The following is a 19942-nucleotide window of genomic DNA, read 5'->3' as shown; positions in this document are numbered from 1 at the left end:
GATGTTGGGGACGGATGTGCTCAGCATCCCCAGCATCACGTCCCCATCACGATGGCCCAGCTTTGGGAAAGTCCTTGTGCCTCTGGCTTCCAGCCACCTGAACCTCTGCTGAATGACAGCATGGGAGATTGCAGATGTGGTAAGAAGGAGTCCAAGCGCAGGTTTTGAGAGAAGGACTGTGTGAGAAAGAGCAGAGAATTCATCAAGGCTTTTTGGAGAGTCGATGCCATGTCTCTTGTCTTTCATTTTCCAGGAAACACTACTGATGATGAGACAACTACTCAGCCACCAGTGGTGCCACCAACAGAACCTTCAGGTAAGGAGAAAAGCTTTTAGGCTTCCCCTTCTGGGGACAGCTTGCAGTAAGCAGATTCCAGGGAGCACTGCAGATACCCAAGGAGTGGGGAGTTCCCCTGCCTGGGTTTCTCTTGAGTTCTCGCATTGTAGGCAAAGCTACCCAGACCATGATCTTGAAAAATCTTCCACTCTTCCCTCTTTCCATGCTGATCTCGTTGTAAAGCAAATGTGTGGGGGAAGATTAGAGCCGGCTGCTCTTTCCATGCTTGTTTCCTTTGCCTGTCGCACCAGGCCTGGGTAGAAGGTGATCCTCTCAAAGGGGTGCCCAAGGCCCTGCAGGGAGTTGTTCCTGAGGCTGTTGGAGCTTTGGCAGGGAGGGATGTGGGGCACAGCCCAGCAGGGAGAGGCCAGGGACCATGGCTGGGCACCATGGGGCAGACTGTGCCTGTCATCCTCCACTCCCAGCCTGATGCTGGGGAGGGATGTGTTCAGCATCCCCAGAGTCACCTCCCCATCCTGATCATCCAGCTTTGGGAAAGTCTTTGTGCCTCTGGCTTCCAGCCACATGAGCTGGGCCCAAGGCCGCTGTGAGGGAGTGCAGATTTGGTAAGGAGAAGTCCAAGAGCAGGGTTTGAGAGAAGGACTGTGTGAGAAAGAGCAGGGAATTCATCAAGGCTTTTTGGAGAGTCGATGCTAGGCAGTGCTGCCATGTCTCTTGTCTTTCATTTTCCAGGAAACACTACTGATGATGAGACAGCTACTCAGCCACCAGTGGTGCCACCAACAGAACCTTCAGGTAAGGAGAAAAGCTTTCAGGCTTCCCCTTGCGGGGACAGCTTGCAGTTTCCAGGGAGCACTGCAGATACCTAAGCAGGGAGGAGTTCGCCTGCCTGGGTTTCTCTGAATTCTTCTCTCATGTGAGACAAAGTTATCCAGATGCTGGCTGTGTATAAGTTCTTCTCTTCCATTTTTCTTTGCTGGTCTTGGTTGTAGAGGAAATGAGTTGGGGAAGATTAGGACAGGCTGCTGATTCCATGCTTGGTGCCTTTGCCTCCTGTGTCGGAGGGCATGGATTGTGGGGTACAAGGTGTTCCATGTAAAGAGGTGCCCAAGGCCCTGCAGGGAGCTGTTCCTGAGGCTGTTGGAGCTTTGGCAGGGAGGGATGTGGGGCACAGCCCAGCAGGGAGAGGCCAGGGACCATGGCTGGGCACCAAGGGGCAGACTGTGCCTGTCATCCTCCACTCCCAGCCTGATGTTGGGGACGGATGTGCTCAGCATCCCCAGCATCACGTCCCCATCACAATGGCCCAGCTTTGGGAAAGTCTTTGTGCCTCTGGCTTCCAGCCACCTGAACCTCTGCTGAATGACAGCATGGGAGATTGCAGATGTGGTAAGAAGGAGTCCAAGCGCAGGTTTTGAGAGAAGGACTGTGTGAGAAAGAGCAGAGAATTCATCAAGGCTTTTTGGAGAGTCGATGCTAGGCAGTGCTGCCATGTCTCTTGTCTTTCATTTTCCAGGAAACACTACTGATGATGAGACAACTACTCAGCCACCAGTGGTGCCACCAACAGAACCTTCAGGTAAGGAGAAAAGCTTTCAGGCTTCCCCTTCTGGGGACAGCTTGCAGTAAGCAGATTCCAGGGAGCACTGCAGATACCCAAGGAGTGGGGAGTTCCCCTGCCTGGGTTTCTCTTGAGTTCTCGCATTGTAGGCAAAGCTACCCAGACCATGATCTTGAAAAATCTTCCACTCTTCCCTCTTTCCATGCTGATCTCGTTGTAAAGCAAATGTGTGGGGGAAGATTAGAGCCGGCTGCTCTTTCCATGCTTGTTTCCTTTGCCTGTCGCACCAGGCCTGGGTAGAAGGTGATCCTCTCAAAGGGGTGCTCAAGGCCCTGCAGGGAGTTGTTGCTGAGGCTGTTGGAGCTTTGGCAGGGAGGGATGTGGGGCACAGCCCAGCAGGGAGAGGCCAGGGACCATGGCTGGGCACCATGGGGCAGACTGTGCCTGTCATCCTCCACTCCCAGCCTGATGCTGGGGAGGGATGTGTTCAGCATCCCCAGAGTCACCTCCCCATCCTGATCATCCAGCTTTGGGAAAGTCTTTGTGCCTCTGGCTTCCAGCCACATGAGCTGGGCCCAAGGCCGCTGTGAGGGAGTGCAGATTTGGTAAGGAGAAGTCCAAGAGCAGGGTTTGAGAGAAGGACTGTGTGAGAAAGAGCAGGGAATTCATCAAGGCTTTTTGGAGAGTCGATGCTAGGCAGTGCTGCCATGTCTCTTGTCTTTCATTTTCCAGGAAACACTACTGATGATGAGACAGCTACTCAGCCACCAGTGGTGCCACCAACAGAACCTTCAGGTAAGGAGAAAAGCTTTCAGGCTTCCCCTTGCGGGGACAGCTTGCAGGTTCCAGGGAGCACTGCAGATACCTAAGCAGGGAGGAGTTCCCCTGCCTGGGTTTCTCTGAATTAGTCTCTCATGTGAGACAAAGTTATCCAGATGCTGGCTGTGTATAAGTTCTTCTCTTCCATTTTTCCTTGCTGGTCTTGGTTGTAGAGGAAATGAGTTGGGGAAGATTAGGACAGGCTGCTGATTCCATGCTTGGTGCCTTTGCCTCCTGTGTCGGAGGGCATGGATTGTGGGGTACAAGGTGTTCCATGTAAAGAGGTGCCCAAGGCCCTGCAGGGAGCTGTTCCTGAGGCTGTTGGAGCTTTGGCAGGGAGGGATGTGGGGCACAGCCCAGCAGGGAGAGGCCAGGGACCATGGCTGGGCACCATGGGGCAGACTGTGCCTGTCATCCTCCACTCCCAGCCTGATGCTGGGGAGGGATGTGTTCAGCATCCCCAGAGTCACCTCCCCATCCTGATCATCCAGCTTTGGGAAAGTCTTTGTGCCTCTGGCTTCCAGCCACATGAGCTGGGCCCAAGGCCGCTGTGAGGGAGTGCAGATTTGGTAAGGAGAAGACCAAGAGCAGGGTATGAGAGAAGGACTGTGTGAGAAAGAGCAGGGAATTCATCAAGGCTTTTTGGAGAGTCGATGCTAGGCAGTGCTGCCATGTCTCTTGTCTTTCATTTTCCAGGAAACACTACTGATGATGAGACAGCTACTCAGCCACCAGTGGTGCCACCAACAGAACCTTCAGGTAAGGAGAAAAGCTTTCAGGCTTCCCCTTGCGGGGACAGCTTGCAGGTTCCAGGGAGCACTGCAGATACCTAAGCAGGGAGGAGTTCGCCTGCCTGGGTTTCTCTGAATTCTTCTCTCATGTGAGACAAAGTTATCCAGATGCTGGCTGTGTATAAGTTCTTCTCTTCCATTTTTCTTTGCTGGTCTTGGTTGTAGAGGAAATGAGTTGGGGAAGATTAGGACAGGCTGCTGATTCCATGCTTGGTGCCTTTGCCTCCTGTGTCGGAGGGCATGGATTGTGGGGTACAAGGTGTTCCATGTAATGAGGTGCCCAAGGCCCTGCAGGGAGCTGTTCCTGAGGCTGTTGGAGCATGGGCAGGGAGGGATGTGGGGCACAGCCCAGCAGGGAGAGGCCAGGGACCATGGCTGGGCACCAAGGGGCAGACTGTGCCTGTCATCCTCCACTCCCAGCCTGATGTTGGGGACGGATGTGCTCAGCATCCCCAGCATCACGTCCCCATCACGATGGCCCAGCTTTGGGAAAGTCTTTGTGCCTCTGGCTTCCAGCCACCTGAACCTCTGCTGAATGACAGCATGGGAGATTGCAGATGTGGTAAGAAGGAGTCCAAGCGCAGGTTTTGAGAGAAGGACTGTGTGAGAAAGAGCAGAGAATTCATCAAGGCTTTTTGGAGAGTCGATGCTAGGCAGTGCTGCCATGTCTCTTGTCTTTCATTTTCCAGGAAACACTACTGATGATGATACAGCTACTCAGCCACCAGTGGTGCCACCAACAGAACCTTCAGGTAAGGAGAAAAGCTTTCAGGCTTCCCCTTCTGGGGACAGCTTGCAGTAAGCAGATTCCAGGGAGCACTGCAGATACCCAAGGAGTGGGGAGTTCCCCTGCCTGGGTTTCTCTTGAGTTCTCGCATTGTAGGCAAAGCTACCCAGACCATGATCTTGAAAAATCTTCCACTCTTCCCTCTTTCCATGCTGATCTCGTTGTAAAGCAAATGTGTGGGGGAAGATTAGAGCCGGCTGCTCTTTCCATGCTTGTTTCCTTTGCCTGTCGCACCAGGCCTGGGTAGAAGGTGATCCTCTCAAAGGGGTGCTCAAGGCCCTGCAGGGAGTTGTTCCTGAGGCTGTTGGAGCTTTGGCAGGGAGGGATGTGGGGCACAGCCCAGCAGGGAGAGGCCAGGGACCATGGCTGGGCACCATGGGGCAGACTGTGCCTGTCATCCTCCACTCCCAGCCTGATGCTGGGGAGGGATGTGTTCAGCATCCCCAGAGTCACCTCCCCATCCTGATCATCCAGCTTTGGGAAAGTCTTTGTGCCTCTGGCTTCCAGCCACATGAGCTGGGCCCAAGGCCGCTGTGAGGGAGTGCAGATTTGGTAAGGAGAAGTCCAAGAGCAGGGTTTGAGAGAAGGACTGTGTGAGAAAGAGCAGGGAATTCATCAAGGCTTTTTGGAGAGTCGATGCTAGGCAGTGCTGCCATGTCTCTTGTCTTTCATTTTCCAGGAAACACTACTGATGATGAGACAGCTACTCAGCCACCAGTGGTGCCACCAACAGAACCTTCAGGTAAGGAGAAAAGCTTTCAGGCTTCCCCTTGCGGGGACAGCTTGCAGGTTCCAGGGAGCACTGCAGATACCTAAGCAGGGAGGAGTTCCCCTGCCTGGGTTTCTCTGAATTAGTCTCTCATGTGAGACAAAGTTATCCAGATGCTGGCTGTGTATAAGTTCTTCTCTTCCATTTTTCCTTGCTGGTCTTGGTTGTAGAGGAAATGAGTTGGGGAAGATTAGGACAGGCTGCTGATTCCATGCTTGGTGCCTTTGCCTCCTGTGTCGGAGGGCATGGATTGTGGGGTACAAGGTGTTCCATGTAAAGAGGTGCCCAAGGCCCTGCAGGGAGCTGTTCCTGAGGCTGTTGGAGCTTTGGCAGGGAGGGATGTGGGGCACAGCCCAGCAGGGAGAGGCCAGGGACCATGGCTGGGCACCATGGGGCAGACTGTGCCTGTCATCCTCCACTCCCAGCCTGATGCTGGGGAGCCCCAGCCAGAAGGGTCAAAGCTCCTGCTTGGCTCACCCTGAGGAGGGGCAGCCTCCTCCGTCCCCCAGCTCTTCCTCCATGGTGGGCTTCACATGGTCATCCTTCCTGCCAGGACCCCACCTACCCATCATGATGGCCAAGCTTTGGGAAACACTTTGTGCCCCTGGCTTCCAGCCACATGAACCAGTGCCCAACGCCACTATGGGGGAGTGTAGATGTGCAGGCTGTGCCCAGGATGATCGGCCTAGACACTGATGATGACTATGTAGCAGAAGAAGCATTCCAGGAATAGAAATAGTTGTGCTGTCAGAATCTGTTAGAGCACAGGAGTGTGTGTTAGCAAAGGCAGTCATCCTTCCAGTGCTCTGGAAGAGAACAGATGGAGTTTTAAAGGAGGCTTTGGCAGCGCTGAGTGCAGAGGCTGTGTGCTCATGCCTGGGGTGCCTCAGAGCCTGCTCTGAGAGCCAGTGCTGCTGCAGGGAGCCTACAACTCAGCATTTGTCACTTGGCAGGGAAAGGCAGGGAGGGTACAGAACTGCTGCTGGTAAGGCGGCCTCCAAGAGTAGGGTGTGAGAGAAGGACTATGAGAGAGAAACACAATTCCCCAAGGCTTTTTGAGCCGTCAATGCTAGGCAGTGCTGCCATGTCTCTTGTCTTTCATTTTTCAGGAAACAGGACTGATAATGAGACAGCTACTGAACCACCAGTGGTGCCACCAACAGAACCGTCAGGTAAGGAGAAAAGCTTTCAGGCTTCCCCTTCCGGGGAGCAGCTTGCAGTAATCAGGTTCCAGGGAGCACTGCAGATACCCAAGCAGGGAGGAGTTCCCCTGCCTGGGTTTCTCTGAGTTCTTCTCCCATTGGAGACAAAGTTTCCCAGACCATGACCTTGAAAAATTTTCAATTCTTCCATCTTTTCCTGCTGGTCTTTGTTGTAAAGTGTTGGGGAAGTTTAGGGCAGGTTGCTGATTCCATCCTTGGTGCCTTTGCCTGTCGCACCAGGCTTGGGTACAAGGTGATTCTTGCAGAGATGCCCAAGGCTGTGCAAGAACAACTGTTCCTGAGGCTGTTGGGGCATGGGCAGGGAGGGATGTGGGGCACAGCCCAGATGGATAGGCCAGGGGCCGTGGCTCTGGCATACGGAGCAGGCCATGCCTGTCGTCCTCCACTCCCAGCTTGATGATTTTTGAACAGAAAATGCTTGGCTGTGCTGCCATGTCTCTTCTCTTCCCTTCTTCAGATAACAGTACTGTAAATGGAACAGATCCTGATGCAACATACATGCCTACCTCAGCACCTACATGTAAATAGCAAATATGCTCATGATGCATTTTCTAGGCACTGCTTGGAATAACCAAATCCTTGTGAGCTTTGTAGGCTCCTCAGACAGGAAGGAGTTCCCCTCCCTTGGGTTTCCCATATTCCTCTTCCAATAGAGACAAACCTGACCAGTTACTGGCCATGAATATCCTCCACTCTTCCCTCTTTTCCTGCTGGCCTTTGCTGCAGGGAGGATGTGTTGGGGAAGATTGGTGGAGGTTGCTTTTTTTGTGCTCGTTGCCTTTGCCTCTTTCAGCAGGCAAGGATACAAGAGAATCTCTGCAAAGAGGTGACCTGGCCCTGCAGGGACCTTTGCCTGAGGCTGCTGGAGCACAGGCAGGGAGGGAGCTGGGGCAGAGCCTGGCATAGGGCTGGGGCCAGGAACTGTGTCAGCGGGGACAGGGCATCTGTCTGTCCTGGAGCTCTCCATACCCCACCTTTTTCAGTCCCAGTAGGGCCTTCCAATGTAGGCAAAATGTCCTCATTCAATGCTGTATCTCCCTGCCACTCTTCCCTGAGGGGCCTTGCTGCAAGTGGAATGTGTTTGGAGGAGTTCACAATTGTTGTAGCTTTGTGCTTGGGATCTTTTTCATCAGGAAAAAAAATGGCTTCACTAGGTTCTCTGGAAAAAATAATTGGAAGTGAACCTTTTAGGAAATGAAAATTCATTGAGTGTTTTAGTTTTTATTTTTTGGGGTATGAATGAGAATTCCTATTTTTTTCCCCGTTTCACAGAAAATGTCTCATCCATGAGACTGTACTTATGGAGTGAAACGTAAAAAACAAGGCAGGGTGAAAAACAGAATTTGATATCTTGAAAGAGAACTGTAATTGCCATCCTATATATAAGATGTATAGAAATATAAATTTTAATTTCTTATTAACCACTTAAATTATATATAGATATAAAATGCATACTTTAAAACCTTACAGAATATATATATAATTACTCTGAAAAAATATATTATGATTCACTTTGGAGTTCTCATTTTATTGATGTGTCTGCAGTAAAGGACTGTGCTATGACACTGTCATTATAAGGCAAGTGTGTACCAGTGCACTATTAAAGATACACAGGCTATTGCAGTCTGTATTTTTCTAACAGTCACTGCTTTTGGCAAGCCTTGATATCCCTTCTTTCTTTGATTTGGTTTTAGTTGTGTTAAGTGGAGTTGAACTCTGAATGCTCAGTGTGACAGATAATGAATTTCAGCCATACTCTGTGTCCTCACTGTGATATCCTGCTGGATTGTGTGGGGAAAACAGTTACTATACATTAAAGAAGCCAGATATACAGATGTATGCTCTGCAATTGCATCTATACTCTCTAAAACATATCTGGTAGATTCCGTTACTAGAAGTATATGTGAACTACTCAATGTGTGAATGACTTTATGTATGAACTAGCTATTGCAGAAACTCACAGAAACCCTAATGTCAATATGTTTCATCTTGGTATTAGCGGATTTCTGCCTTGGAGATCCTTGTGGAACAAGTTTAGCTACGTGTGTTTCCTTACATAGCAATTACACCTGCGTGTGCCCATATGGATACTACTACGGCAATAAGGATTGTAAGAAAGGTGAGTTGCAGAAGGGCATCAATGCTTTTAGTTACCTGCTCAGGTGGATTTTGCTTCCCATATAGCTTTGTTGTCATGTTATAATTGAAAACAAAATCAGTCTGGGAAAGTGACTGCTGAGTGCATTCTTGCTTTGCAGGCAGCCACTCCTACAATGACCTAGATTGTAATCTTGCAAAACAGTGACAGCCAAGGAGGTTAATGTTCTAGGAAAAGAAGGTGAATTCTCTGTCAGGAGTGCAGGAGATTAAAATGAGTGAAAAGCAGGAAAAAAAATGCAAGTGTAAACCTGACATTGATATTAATGACAATGATTTAAAAAAGAGCAAACTTGTGAACAACCGGATTGATTTTCCCCATTGCTAAACACTCATCAGAGTCCTGTGGAAATGCATCTTTGAAATGCTTCTGAAGGCCAAGCATGTGGGAAAATAGGGTTTCTTATTTAAGAATCAGCAAGCAGGATTCTCAAATTTACTTGTGAGGCTTAAGAAGCAAGTTGATTCTGAATTACTTTCTCTGTAAACCACAGTGAACCACATTAGCTGCTTAATAGCTGCAAATTTGGAGTACTTGATATACATTTTTTCTCACCAAATTCTGTAACACCTTGCAAAAAGTCTTGTAGCTTCAGGCCACGTGACAGTTTAATGTTACTCAGTTTCATATACAGGACAGATTGTTTGGGCCCAGGATCCTGCCTTCTACCCTGGCAGCCAAAGTATATCCCCCATTGTGACTGAGTTGATTTGTCCTCTGCTAATCCCTGCTGTATATGAAAAATAGCACTGATTTATTTTCTGCATTGTATTTCCCCATCCCTAAAAGCTGGAGAACTCTAAGGTGAAACTGAGCTTTCCTGAATGCTTTCTAATTTACACTCTCTGTTCTCATTCCAGGGGACGTATACCCATTCTCCATTGTAGTGAACACACCTTACAGTGAAAATCTTGAAATTGTAAATTCCACAGAGTATCAAGAACTGTCCAACGATGTATCAGCATTTGTGAGTGACAATGGTTTTTCCTCCCATATATTTAAAGCTATTTTAGATGTCATGCAGACAGAGAGGACACTCTCTTTAATATGGGGCCTAGAAAAGTTCCTCTCTACAAGAGATCTGCTTCTTTCAAAGAATGCTTCACATTAGTTTAGACCTATTTATAAAAGACTTGAATTTTGCCCTCAAATGAGCACGTGCATGGCTCTTGCTGAAGTGAAGGGAATCCCTGAAGTAATATCTGCATTTTTAGTACCATTTCTGTTCTGGAGAGTTCTCATATAAATTGCTCTCCATCTTTGACCATTCCTTCTCCAGAAACAATGGGGCTGAGTGAAGTTTTCCAGCCTATTGAGTTTCTGATCCCTGCTGTTTGCTGAAGGCTCAATAATACTCAGTGGTATGAGTAAAAATGAACAGCTTTAATTTTTTTAAAAAGAAAACTACTGGCTCCACACAGCACAAACTTCTCCAAATGGCCAACCAGCTGTGTCTAAATACCAAATAACAACCCTCTTCCATAAGTCTGCCAGTATTAGTATTTTAGTGTTTTTAGTGAAATGGATACTGCACATTTTTTATAATTCTATGATTATACATAATATTTGGTAATAGATTTCCTGGAGAAATAAGAAAGATGATCAGTTTAATTTATACTGCCATGTTGAAACAAGTGGACTTGCTTATTTCTCTGCCTGGCAGTAAGGAAAAATATATATGCAACTCTACCAGACATCTGATTAAAAAATATTCACAATATTAATCAGGAATGATCAAAAATGGTTATCAATTTCTACATATTATTATATTGCTTACTATTAAGGTTGTCTCAGAAAGTGACCAAAAGTTGTTCCTCCAGAATGTTAAAAAAGTTTCTCAATTTTTTGTCCAGCATTTTTTTCCTGATATGGCTACAGAAGAGCATCATATGTTGACTAAAATAAATACACAATAGAGTGCAAAAGTGAAAATAGCATAGAAAATAATTTGAATTTTATTACAAAGAAAGAGATAGAGTTGGTCTTCCATTCCAGTTGAATCAGACATCTTATCCTCTTCTCACGGTGCCTCCTGCTTTTGTGACAGTTGAAGGCCGCTGCCTCCACTGGTTGTTCCCTTCTTCACATGGCATGAGGGAAAGCAGTGATGTGTCTTCTGATCTGTTGAGCTCCCAATGCTTTCATCAGTGCTTCCTCCCACAAGATTGACCCTGATGATCCCACTTCACTGCCTCCCAGGGACATGTGCCATCTGTGAGGGGGTCAACTTCTCCCTCTTCCCCCTCCTTGTACTCAGACTGGGGCTATTGAGACACCCTCCTAAGCAATGAGCTTGCAAAGGGGTATCTGTAGCTCTAAGCCAGCTAACCCAGCCTGACATTCATTCTCCATCCCTCCACTGCCCTCCCATCCATATTCTAGAGCACCACCCCACTGTTCCTCTTCTGCAATGCCTTTCCTGGTGGATATAACACATCACCTTCCTTTATTTGTGCCTATAGTAGCATATTCTGTATAAAAACTTTACTGCTGAAGCCTCAGTGGTTCATATGATTTTGGGCTATGTGTCTGCTTGCCTTGAACTCCAATTTCTTTCTCTTTTATAGTTTAAGGAGGCCTTCAAAAATCTATCAGGATATGTAGAAACTGTCATCAAGAAAATTCAGTAAGTTTGCTGGTTTGTTTTTTGCATACTACATACTTCCACATACCTCATTTTAATCTGTTTCCTGTGAAGTTCTCAATTCAATAAGAAATATGGGATGAGTTTAGCTCAGAATGCTTCCCCATAAAGGAGGGATGCTGGCCCCATTTTTACCCCAGTGTTTCTGTGAAATGGGCAGGCTGAGGCAGCCCCACACTGTATGTCCTGCTGCTAGCACCATGTAGGATGCAGCACTGTGCTGTAGCTAGCAGTCCCTGTGAAATCTGACATGTCTGAAATTCTAACAGTTAACTCTGAGTTCCTGTGACCATTGGGAATGCCACCCAGCTTGGAGTCCCAGCGTAATTTAAAAACCCTCGTTACAGAAGCATAACAAATGTATTTTATTGTGCATTTGTTGGTGTCTCCTGATGGCAGGCTGAGCAAAGATGCTGCTGAATGGGTTGTGGTGTAGCTGTGGGCATAGGTCCCTTGCTGGTCTAGGTAGACCCTGTGAGATGTCTCTTTTCCCCATCCCCATCTGTCACAAGGTACTGACCCCAGAGCTCTGCCAGCTCCTCTGTGCTTCCTAACCCCTATGAAGCAAAACCTGGCATGCTAGCACACAATGTCAACCCTCCCAGGGCACCCCAGGGATTAAGCAGCTAAGCAGAATGTTGTCCTAACAGAGCTGTGGGGCAGTAACTTCCAGCAGAGCAGCTGTGACGTGGGGCACAGTAACACCTCAAGGAATGCAGCAGTCTGCCACTGCGGGATGTTTGTGTGCATATCCTGGCAGCAGGAGGTTTAGATGAAGAACAGGGAAGTCACTGCTGCTCTCCACCTCACACCAGGGAGGTTGCCGTGAGCTGAACCCAACCCAGGTAGTGTGTAGCCTGCACAGATACCTCTACATGGCAAACAGCCCTGTCTGCATTCATGGTGGTCACACCCTGAATTATCCTCACCTCCCTTCAGGGTGGGTTCTCCACGTCACGCCTGGATAAACCCACAGGCTGATGGAAGTTAGGGTCTAAGAGATGAGGTTCTCCACATTGCAGCTGGTTTGAGGTTAACCCAGCTAGAAAATGCTAGTTCTGCATCAAAAGCACACAAAGCAGCAGTGCTGTTATCATTAAATCCAGCAGTTACCTATTTACACCTGGACCTACTGGAAAGATGGCTGTTAATGTATTCCTGAGCAAGACTTACACTCATTTTCAGGTCTCTTGGCAACTACCTACTTTATGGGGGAAGGGAGGGAGATTTGGCAGATTTTCTCTCATCTTTGCATCTAGCTTGCATCTAGGTAGCTTTGCTAGCTTGCTATATGGATTATGTGAGACTTTAAAATGGTCCTGTCTGTCCCTTTCAGATCTCTAAACCGGAGTGAAAACAGAAATTCTGGTCCAGGACTGAATGTCACAGTGACAAACCTGTTCTCAGACAAATCAGATCAAAATGAAGCTACAGTTAGCGATGCAATAAGAGCTGCAGTCAACAATAACCAGTCCTTTGTCATGTCTTATCAGGGTATGTAACTCCTTGCTAGGGAAGCAGCTAATCAGCAGAAACAGAGACTTTTAAAACCTGGTTGGAAGATTTCTGTGGGCATAGGAGCCCATCAAATCATAAGCCTTGTTGATTTTAAGGAGCTGAATGTTCAATCTCGGGTAATTTCGATGAGTCAACAATTCAGTGCTAGTCTCTTTTGTCTTATTAAGGCTTCCTACTCCCTGTGTAAAGAAGAAAAGGTAAATATTTTTCCCTGGTAAGCAATGGCATGGTGGTTTTAACCTGCTGAGTGTTAAGAAGTGGGAAAAATCAGGATAAAATATATACAGATATATATTATGCATCTGAGAATAAGCCAGTATTTTACTGGCAAAATAGGATGAAACTCTCTTTAGACTTGAGGCCTCACTGATTAGCTAATGAGCTAAGGCATTTGTTGATGTAAACCAATAATCTTGCATTATTAAAGGTATAATACTGGGAGAAAGAGTTTGAAATTAAAATAAGGATTTTTTTCTTTTTTTTTTAAGTTCCTGTTTTGAAATCAGCTTTTTAAAAAGGCATAGCTAATAATAAAGAGTCCATTTCATGGCTTAAAGCCTGAGTTTGTTGTGTGAAGGTGACTGTATCCTCAGCTGTGAGAAGGAAATAGAAAACCACTGGGAGCTCCCAAGGCACCAGTGCAGTCACATCCCTCTACAGCATGCCATGCACTGAGGTCTTTAAACCGTTCCCACCACAAGGACATGGATCTAAAGAGCAACACACTGGGCAAACAGGATACTAATGCTGCTCATGAAATAAGTGCAAGCCCATAAACATTTATATCTGCCTAGAACGGTATAGAATCTGGGTCTCACAGCTCAGCTGTGGGAAAAACTGGGAGAACAGTTACGATTTTTCTCTGTAGGGTTTTTGGTTTGTTTGTTTGGGTTTTTTTTTTTTTTTTTTTTTTTTTTTTGTGTTTGGTTTTTTGTTTTTTTTTTTTTTTTAAAGTGAGTCCAAAAGTTAGTTTTCAGAATATGAACTTACAGGAAGAATGTCTCTTTTCATGGACTGGAGCCAGGAAGGTTTGGAGATAGTTGAAGGAGGCTGAGAAACAAAAGGTCAGAAGATGTGATGGAAACAGGACCACAACTATTAAGAGCAAGGAGGGGAAAAGGGCTGGTCTGACAGTCTGAAATATTGATGTCCCAAGAAAAAGAGTTATAATTTTTTTCTATTTAGAATTATTAAATAATTGGTTTATGATTTACTGGGCAGCTGCACTGCTTTCTATGAAAGGGTATTCAACTTTTCTCCCTGTTTCTCTTTTAAAGAGGCAAAACATTGTGACTTTTATGAATGTGATCCTAAAACCACAGAGTGTGAAGAGAAACGGTTTCCAGAATGCAAATGCAAACTTGATTTAGAAAAGACAAAATGGAGTGATTATTCTTGTCCAGGTAAGAGCCTTGCTGCTTTCTCTATCCTTGAAAGACTGATCTGCTTCTTCCCTGTCTTGGTCCCTCTTTGAGAAAGGTGCTGGGCAAATGTGCTGACCTCTAAAAGTCAGGAAGTGTGCGTCCTGTTAAGAAAACCATAAAAACACATCCTCACATTTCACTTTGAACAAATCTATAATTTTATTCCAGCAGAATAAATTATTAAAACTTGATAAAATCATCACTGAAACCAGTGAGTAGGCAAGTCCTTAAATGCACTGTTAAGAGTCCTGGTAAGAACTGAAACCTAAACAGGTAAAGGATGGAACAAATTGAATCCTATACTCACAGCCTTCTCTGCTAGGACATAATTTGGGAATAAATTCTACAGGTTACTTGAAGAAAGCTGACAGAACTGGAAGTCTCATGATGCACTACAATAACCTGTTAAGGCTCTGTCTCTCGTTCATAATTCTAGATTTGCATTACCTGGATTTAGACAGGCATTTGTGAGAAGAATTATTTCTGTCATTTTTGGAAACTGTTAGTTGTTAGGGTTTTATTTACTTTCTTGTTTTGAGTCTTTAAGTGAGTGCTCTGTTTATATTTTAGCTACCCTCCAAAGCCCTGTGATGTACCTAATTTTCTTAGAAATACCTTCTTTTCTTCCTATGGAAACTAAAACTTTTACACTACAGAAGTAAAAAAAAAAAAAAAAAAAAAGTCTAACATGTAAGATTTTAAGAAAAATAAAAAAATAATTCAAAAATCCAAGATAAAGCTATGAAAGCTGGCTACAATAAGTCCCAGTGAGATGTGATCCAGTGTAGGCCTTTGTGGTCCCATGCCTGACTGGAACTGATACAGTTTGCCATACAAATAATCTGCTATGAGATCAAACTTCAGGCCATTGCTTGCCTATGGAAGATGCAGCCTAGCCAGATTTCCTTTTTCATGAAGTTGGATGGTTTTGAACACAGCCTGTTTACTTCTAATTTTGTGATTTTACATTCCAGTTTTTGCTTTACATGGGTACAGTTCTGAAAAAGCCATTTGGATGCTTTAAAGCACAGGAGAGGGGTGGGTGTGTGTTTAGAGCAATAAAATGATCTTCTACCTGCAATTCACTTATGTTTTTCTCCCTGAAAATACAGTTTGCAGTGCAAACTGCTCTGCAGCAAAACACAAGTACTGTATACAAGAAAAAGATGGTCCAACATGCAGATGTATGATTAACTTCAAAAGGGAGGCTGGAGAATGTGTGGCGTGAGTATTCATCCTTTTATTGCATTCCTGTGCTGTAGGTGAGGGCAGGGGAGGAGAACATCTGCCACAGGGCCAGCTGCAGGCCAGAAGAACAGGCTGCAGGAACGTGAATCGGAGAGCTGCCCAGGGGCAGGGCAGGGGGTGTCACAAGCTGTGGTGTCACAAGTTGGGGCATTTTCACTCCTTGGCATTAGTCCTTTGTGTGCACTCATAACACCTGGGAGGAGAGGAAGGAGACCCAAGGTCACCCCTGAGTCAGGGACAAGGACAAAGTCCTTCATCACATGACACAAGCTGCTCTGGCAGCTTGGCTCAGCATGGGAGCTGCTCTGCTGAAGTGTTTAGTAAGCAACAGGCATAAGAGCAAGATGTGCCTCCAGTCCCTGCAATGTTTGCACTGCTACCAGTGGGGACTGTTTCCCAATAACTTTCAGACCTTAATTCCTGCTTCGTTTCCTCTCTGAAATTATTTCTGTCAGCTCAGGATCAGAACAGAACAAGGGTGTTTGCTGGTGAGGCCAAGTGAGTGACTGGTTGTGCTCGGCTCTGGTGGATAAACAGGGAGACTCACTCCCCATATCCATTGATTCAGCTCTTTTTGTTGTTATTATTGCTGCAAATTGAACATTTCTTACCATAAAGTTGATATATTTTAAATATCAGAAACTACTATGAGAGAAAGGTAGAGTTGCCTGTCCTTACAGACCTTATGCTGAGGCTTTTGTTAAAGGCATTGCATGGCAATTCTAAATGGCTCCAAGATGCAGAGTTTAGTTCTTTAGAAAAATTAGGTTCTTTTAACATTTTTCAGACTGAGATCCTGAAACTTTAAGTGCCAAGATCACCAATCACTCTGAAAAATCTCAGATTGTTTCACTTTAATGCAAGTAACAGTAAGATAGGGTAAAGAGGAAACCTGTAAGGAACACAATTTGTGGAGAAATTGCTGATAAAGGGGTGAAATATATTATTGTTTTGTGATCATAGAATGGTTTGGATTAAACGGGACTCTAAAGATCATTTTTTCTTTCTGTTTATCCTTCCCCTTTTTCTCTTCTGTAGTTGTCCAGTGGGCTACTCCGGGGAGGAATGCACTGACAGTAAGTATAAGAATTTCTGATTTTTAATTATAGTCTTGAAAAATACCTAGTAATGCTTAATCTGTCTGAGATAACAAAAAAGTGGTAACCTTTAGGGGTGCCACCATTCTTCATTTATAGAAGGACTATGTTAGGGGAAAAGAAAGTGAAATTTCTCTGTTGTCCTATGTGCCTAGGGCATGGGAAGAGCCTATTTGACACCTAACTACATAGTTTAGCATCAATACTAGCTTAAACAACCCCTACATCCTCCCAGTTGTTCCTGTCCCTCACCTATAGTTATGTGTAAAACCATTCAGTGCAAAGCATGAGGACCCAGAGCTGGAGTCAAAACATCCATCCATCAGAGATGGTCTTTAATGCAGATCCTTAATTTACATCTTTCTGTGTCCACAAAATGTTGTAAGCACCAGGAGCCTGAAAATAAATCCCTTCCCCTCCCCTCATTTTTCAATATTCACTGTGAGTTATCAGCTGACACATTTCTTTTTTGCTGTTTTTCCCCCCAGACAGTGAACTCATCCTTATAATAGTGGGCACAGTGTTTGGAGCCATTATCCTGTGTTTAGTGATAGCAGTCTCTGTTATTTCAGTCAGGTAAGAATATTTCTTACAGTTGAATAGAAACTGCTTTGCTGTGTGTTCAAAATAAGGATTTTGCACTAGCTAAAAAAAAAACTCTATGCTGTAAAAATCTGTTGCATGCTTCAGAATGGAGCTGAGCATTCAAAACAAGGTGGGAGTGGACAAATCTCTAAGTTGGACTTAAAAAGTAAGACACACTAAACAGTCTTTTAAAATCTCCTTTGTTCTTTCATGTCCTCTAAAGAGCAAGGCACAAACAAAATCCAGAGAAGAGGAGCCTGATCCAGTCAGGGTATTCTGACATGAACACTGATGACAGACCAAGCATGTTCCCCAGGGTCCAGACCACCTCTGGCCATGCAAACCCAGGATATCAGCCCAACAACCCCTATGAGATGCGTTCCAGAAGCAGAGATCATTTTCCAGAGAGGGATTATGATGATCTGGTAAGTGTTTCACATGGTCCTGGGGGAATGGAATTCCTGAACAGTAGCACTGTGGGCTACAGACATTATTGGAACCTGAGCTTCCCTCTGTACATCCTCCCTTGGTCTAGAAGGCCAAAGTGGTATAAAGGCACCCAACAATGTAGCTGCAGATGAAAAAAATTATCTTAATAAAGAAATTTCCTCAGTGCAGAGATCAGCACTCGTGAAGACCTTTCTAGTCATCCTTGAGCCACAGGAAGGATATGTGAAAAGCAATGGTCAAAGCAAGAGCTTGGCTGCCCAGTGGTCTGCTGTGTCATAGGATATTTGCACCAGCCAAACTCATCCCTCAGCACAGGTGTGCTGCAAGCATCACAGGCTGCTGCCACCTGAGCTTCCTCTAGGCTGCTGTAGAGTCAACAGGAGCTGCAGTGGCACCTCCCAGCTGCAGCCTCATGCAAGATTCACAGTCAGTTTAAGCTGGGACTGATGCCCAGGGGGTTGTGTCCTCCTGCCTGGTTCACAGCAAGAGCTCCTGCAGCTGCTGCAGCATTGTAGAGGGGAAAGGTGTGAAGTGCCATGAATAATACAGAACAGTTTTTGCACTGCTGTGGCCAGGGGAGCCTGGTCAGCAGAGGTGTGTCATTATGTGGAAGGAATATTAAAAAAAAAAAATATTCCTGATTTATCCTTGAATTCTGCAAGGAAGCCACAGAGGAAGCAGAGGCTTGAGATTAGCTCAGTTTGGGTAATAACACCAAGGTTGTGGGATCAAACCCTGTATGGGCCATTCATGCAAATGTTAGACTTGATGATCTTTGTGAGTACTTATTTCTCTTCTTTTCTTGTCTGAAAATTCTCTGTAGTATGAAATATCACGGGAGCCCACAGGCTTTAGGAAACAGAACAGATACTGAGTGACCAGAGCAGCAGGATGGACGAGCACCACAGCCCTGGGTCAGAGCAAAGAGTTTCACAGCCTCTCACCAATACAGTACTTCAGCAGAAGAGAAAACAAGGACCTTAACCCCAGATTCTCTCAAGATTTTCTAGAGGAAGATTCCTGCTTGAAAGAGATCATGGATAACTTTGAAATAAGAGAATAATGTTAGGGAGTAGGGAGAAGAAGAGGACTTCTTTTAAAAGAACTAATGTGCTCCAATAAACATTAGACTTCTTCAATGAGGCCAGTACATTGGCAAGAGAGTGAGTGCACACTAGATACCAGGATTTTAACCCAGCTGGTTTTCAGCTCTTCTGGAAGCTCTTCTGAAAGCTCTTCTGGCCCAGGCAATATGTGTGATGCTGAAGAACATCAGTTCCCAGAGCTTCACTTGGATTTGTGCTCACTTAATTTGAACTACAGCTTTGGGCAGATGAAAACTGTTTTTCATGAGAATCTGACCTGTTTCAATTTACTGTGTTAGATACAGGTTTTTTTCACTCTTCTCAACCCCTCAATATTTCCCATCTGAAAGCATTCTGTTCAGATCTCTGCTGACATGGGTTGTGTGACACAATGGCACTTGTCTGACTTTTTCCACAGCCTTCTTTCCCAATACAATGGCAAGATACAATATCTCCAAACAAACACTATTCTTCTTCATCTTGCAAAATGGCATTGATTTTACATTTTTTAGCTCCTGTGGAAAGTGTTAGCATTTTTCTTTCTTCTCCAGTCTTTATGTTTGAATGATAATAAGCTTGGTGTTTGGGTTTTTTAAAAATTTCTTACATACAGTCAATAAATCAGTCTGTAAAAGAATTTATATTTTACTGTGTTTTACTGAGTGTGCATTATCTGTTAACTGGCATTAACATTATATTTGTATAAAATACTTCTTTGCACACATGTACATATATTTATAGATCACAATCATTTATATAATCATTTAATTCTGTTGTATTTTGTGTTTTGGCTTTTATATATGCAGATTAACTTTTCCTATTAAACATTATTTTTTCTCAGTACCCGGGCTTTCTTATGTTCCTCCCAGTGATTTAAGTGTTTGGTTTTTTTTAAACTCCAGAGACGTTTTTATGTTAAAATTTAGGCAGAATTTAGACACAAGTGTGCACAGACTAGTTTCAGCACCCAGGTTTCACTCAGAAGTTCAGAAATATTATTAAGTATTAATGAAGTTAAAATGTTTATTGTTGTGAGACTGGCACCAATATTCAGTGAGTTTTTTTGGTGGGAACTGTGTAGTTGCTGCAGCTGGGTCTCCTTTGAAATGCTGGACAAGCTGCTCTGTCTGATGGCAGCTGTTAGTGGCCCAGATGAGAAGAAGTGTCTTTCAGCTTAAATGACAAGTTTGGGGGTCAGTGGCAGAGAACACTGTATGTGGCTGCAGAGATTACCAGGATTCCATGCAGATGCTTGTTTCCAGTCTTTCCATGATCAAAACCAGCTCCCACTTGGCAGCTGAGTGATGGAAAGCTGTGGCCTAAACAGTCCTGATCTTTCCCATGTGGCTTCTGTAGCAAAAGGAGGCAGACCCTGCTTTCTCAGCCTGGTGAGAAAAGGTGCCATTTTCTGTTGTTTTCCTGAGGTTTCACTGTTTCTCCCAGTTCACTCCTGTCCCCTTTGCTGCTGTCACCTGGCTGCTCAGT

The 19942-nt window shown here is 45.2% G+C and overlaps 1 protein-coding gene across 3 annotated transcripts in view; it reads left to right on the top strand.

The window, feature by feature from the left end:
• Nucleotides 1-19300, top strand: part of MUC13 (mucin 13, cell surface associated) — a 29973-nt gene extending 10673 nt beyond the window's left edge. For 2 of the 3 annotated variants that reach the window (XM_059476498.1, XM_059476500.1), the window contains 12 exons: nt 1815-1877; nt 6135-6197; nt 8248-8367; nt 9267-9373; nt 10974-11032; nt 12387-12544; nt 13846-13971; nt 15105-15216; nt 16279-16316; nt 16826-16913; nt 17146-17347; nt 18196-19300. In XM_059476498.1, the coding sequence (XP_059332481.1) occupies nt 1815-1877; nt 6135-6197; nt 8248-8367; nt 9267-9373; nt 10974-11032; nt 12387-12544; nt 13846-13971; nt 15105-15216; nt 16279-16316; nt 16826-16913; nt 17146-17347; nt 18196-18246 (1187 nt within the window). In that variant the 3' untranslated portion in view covers nt 18247-19300. The remainder of the gene's footprint in view (nt 1-1814; nt 1878-6134; nt 6198-8247; nt 8368-9266; nt 9374-10973; nt 11033-12386; nt 12545-13845; nt 13972-15104; nt 15217-16278; nt 16317-16825; nt 16914-17145; nt 17348-18195) is intronic. The other variant, XM_059476499.1, reaches the window with a different exon arrangement.
• Nucleotides 19301-19942: the final 642 nt, after the last annotated feature.

This window comes from Ammospiza nelsoni, chromosome 7 (genome assembly GCF_027579445.1).
Source record: "Ammospiza nelsoni isolate bAmmNel1 chromosome 7, bAmmNel1.pri, whole genome shotgun sequence".
Classification (NCBI taxonomy): Eukaryota; Metazoa; Chordata; class Aves; order Passeriformes; family Passerellidae; genus Ammospiza; species Ammospiza nelsoni.
This window is presented reverse-complemented; position numbering and strand designations above follow the sequence as displayed.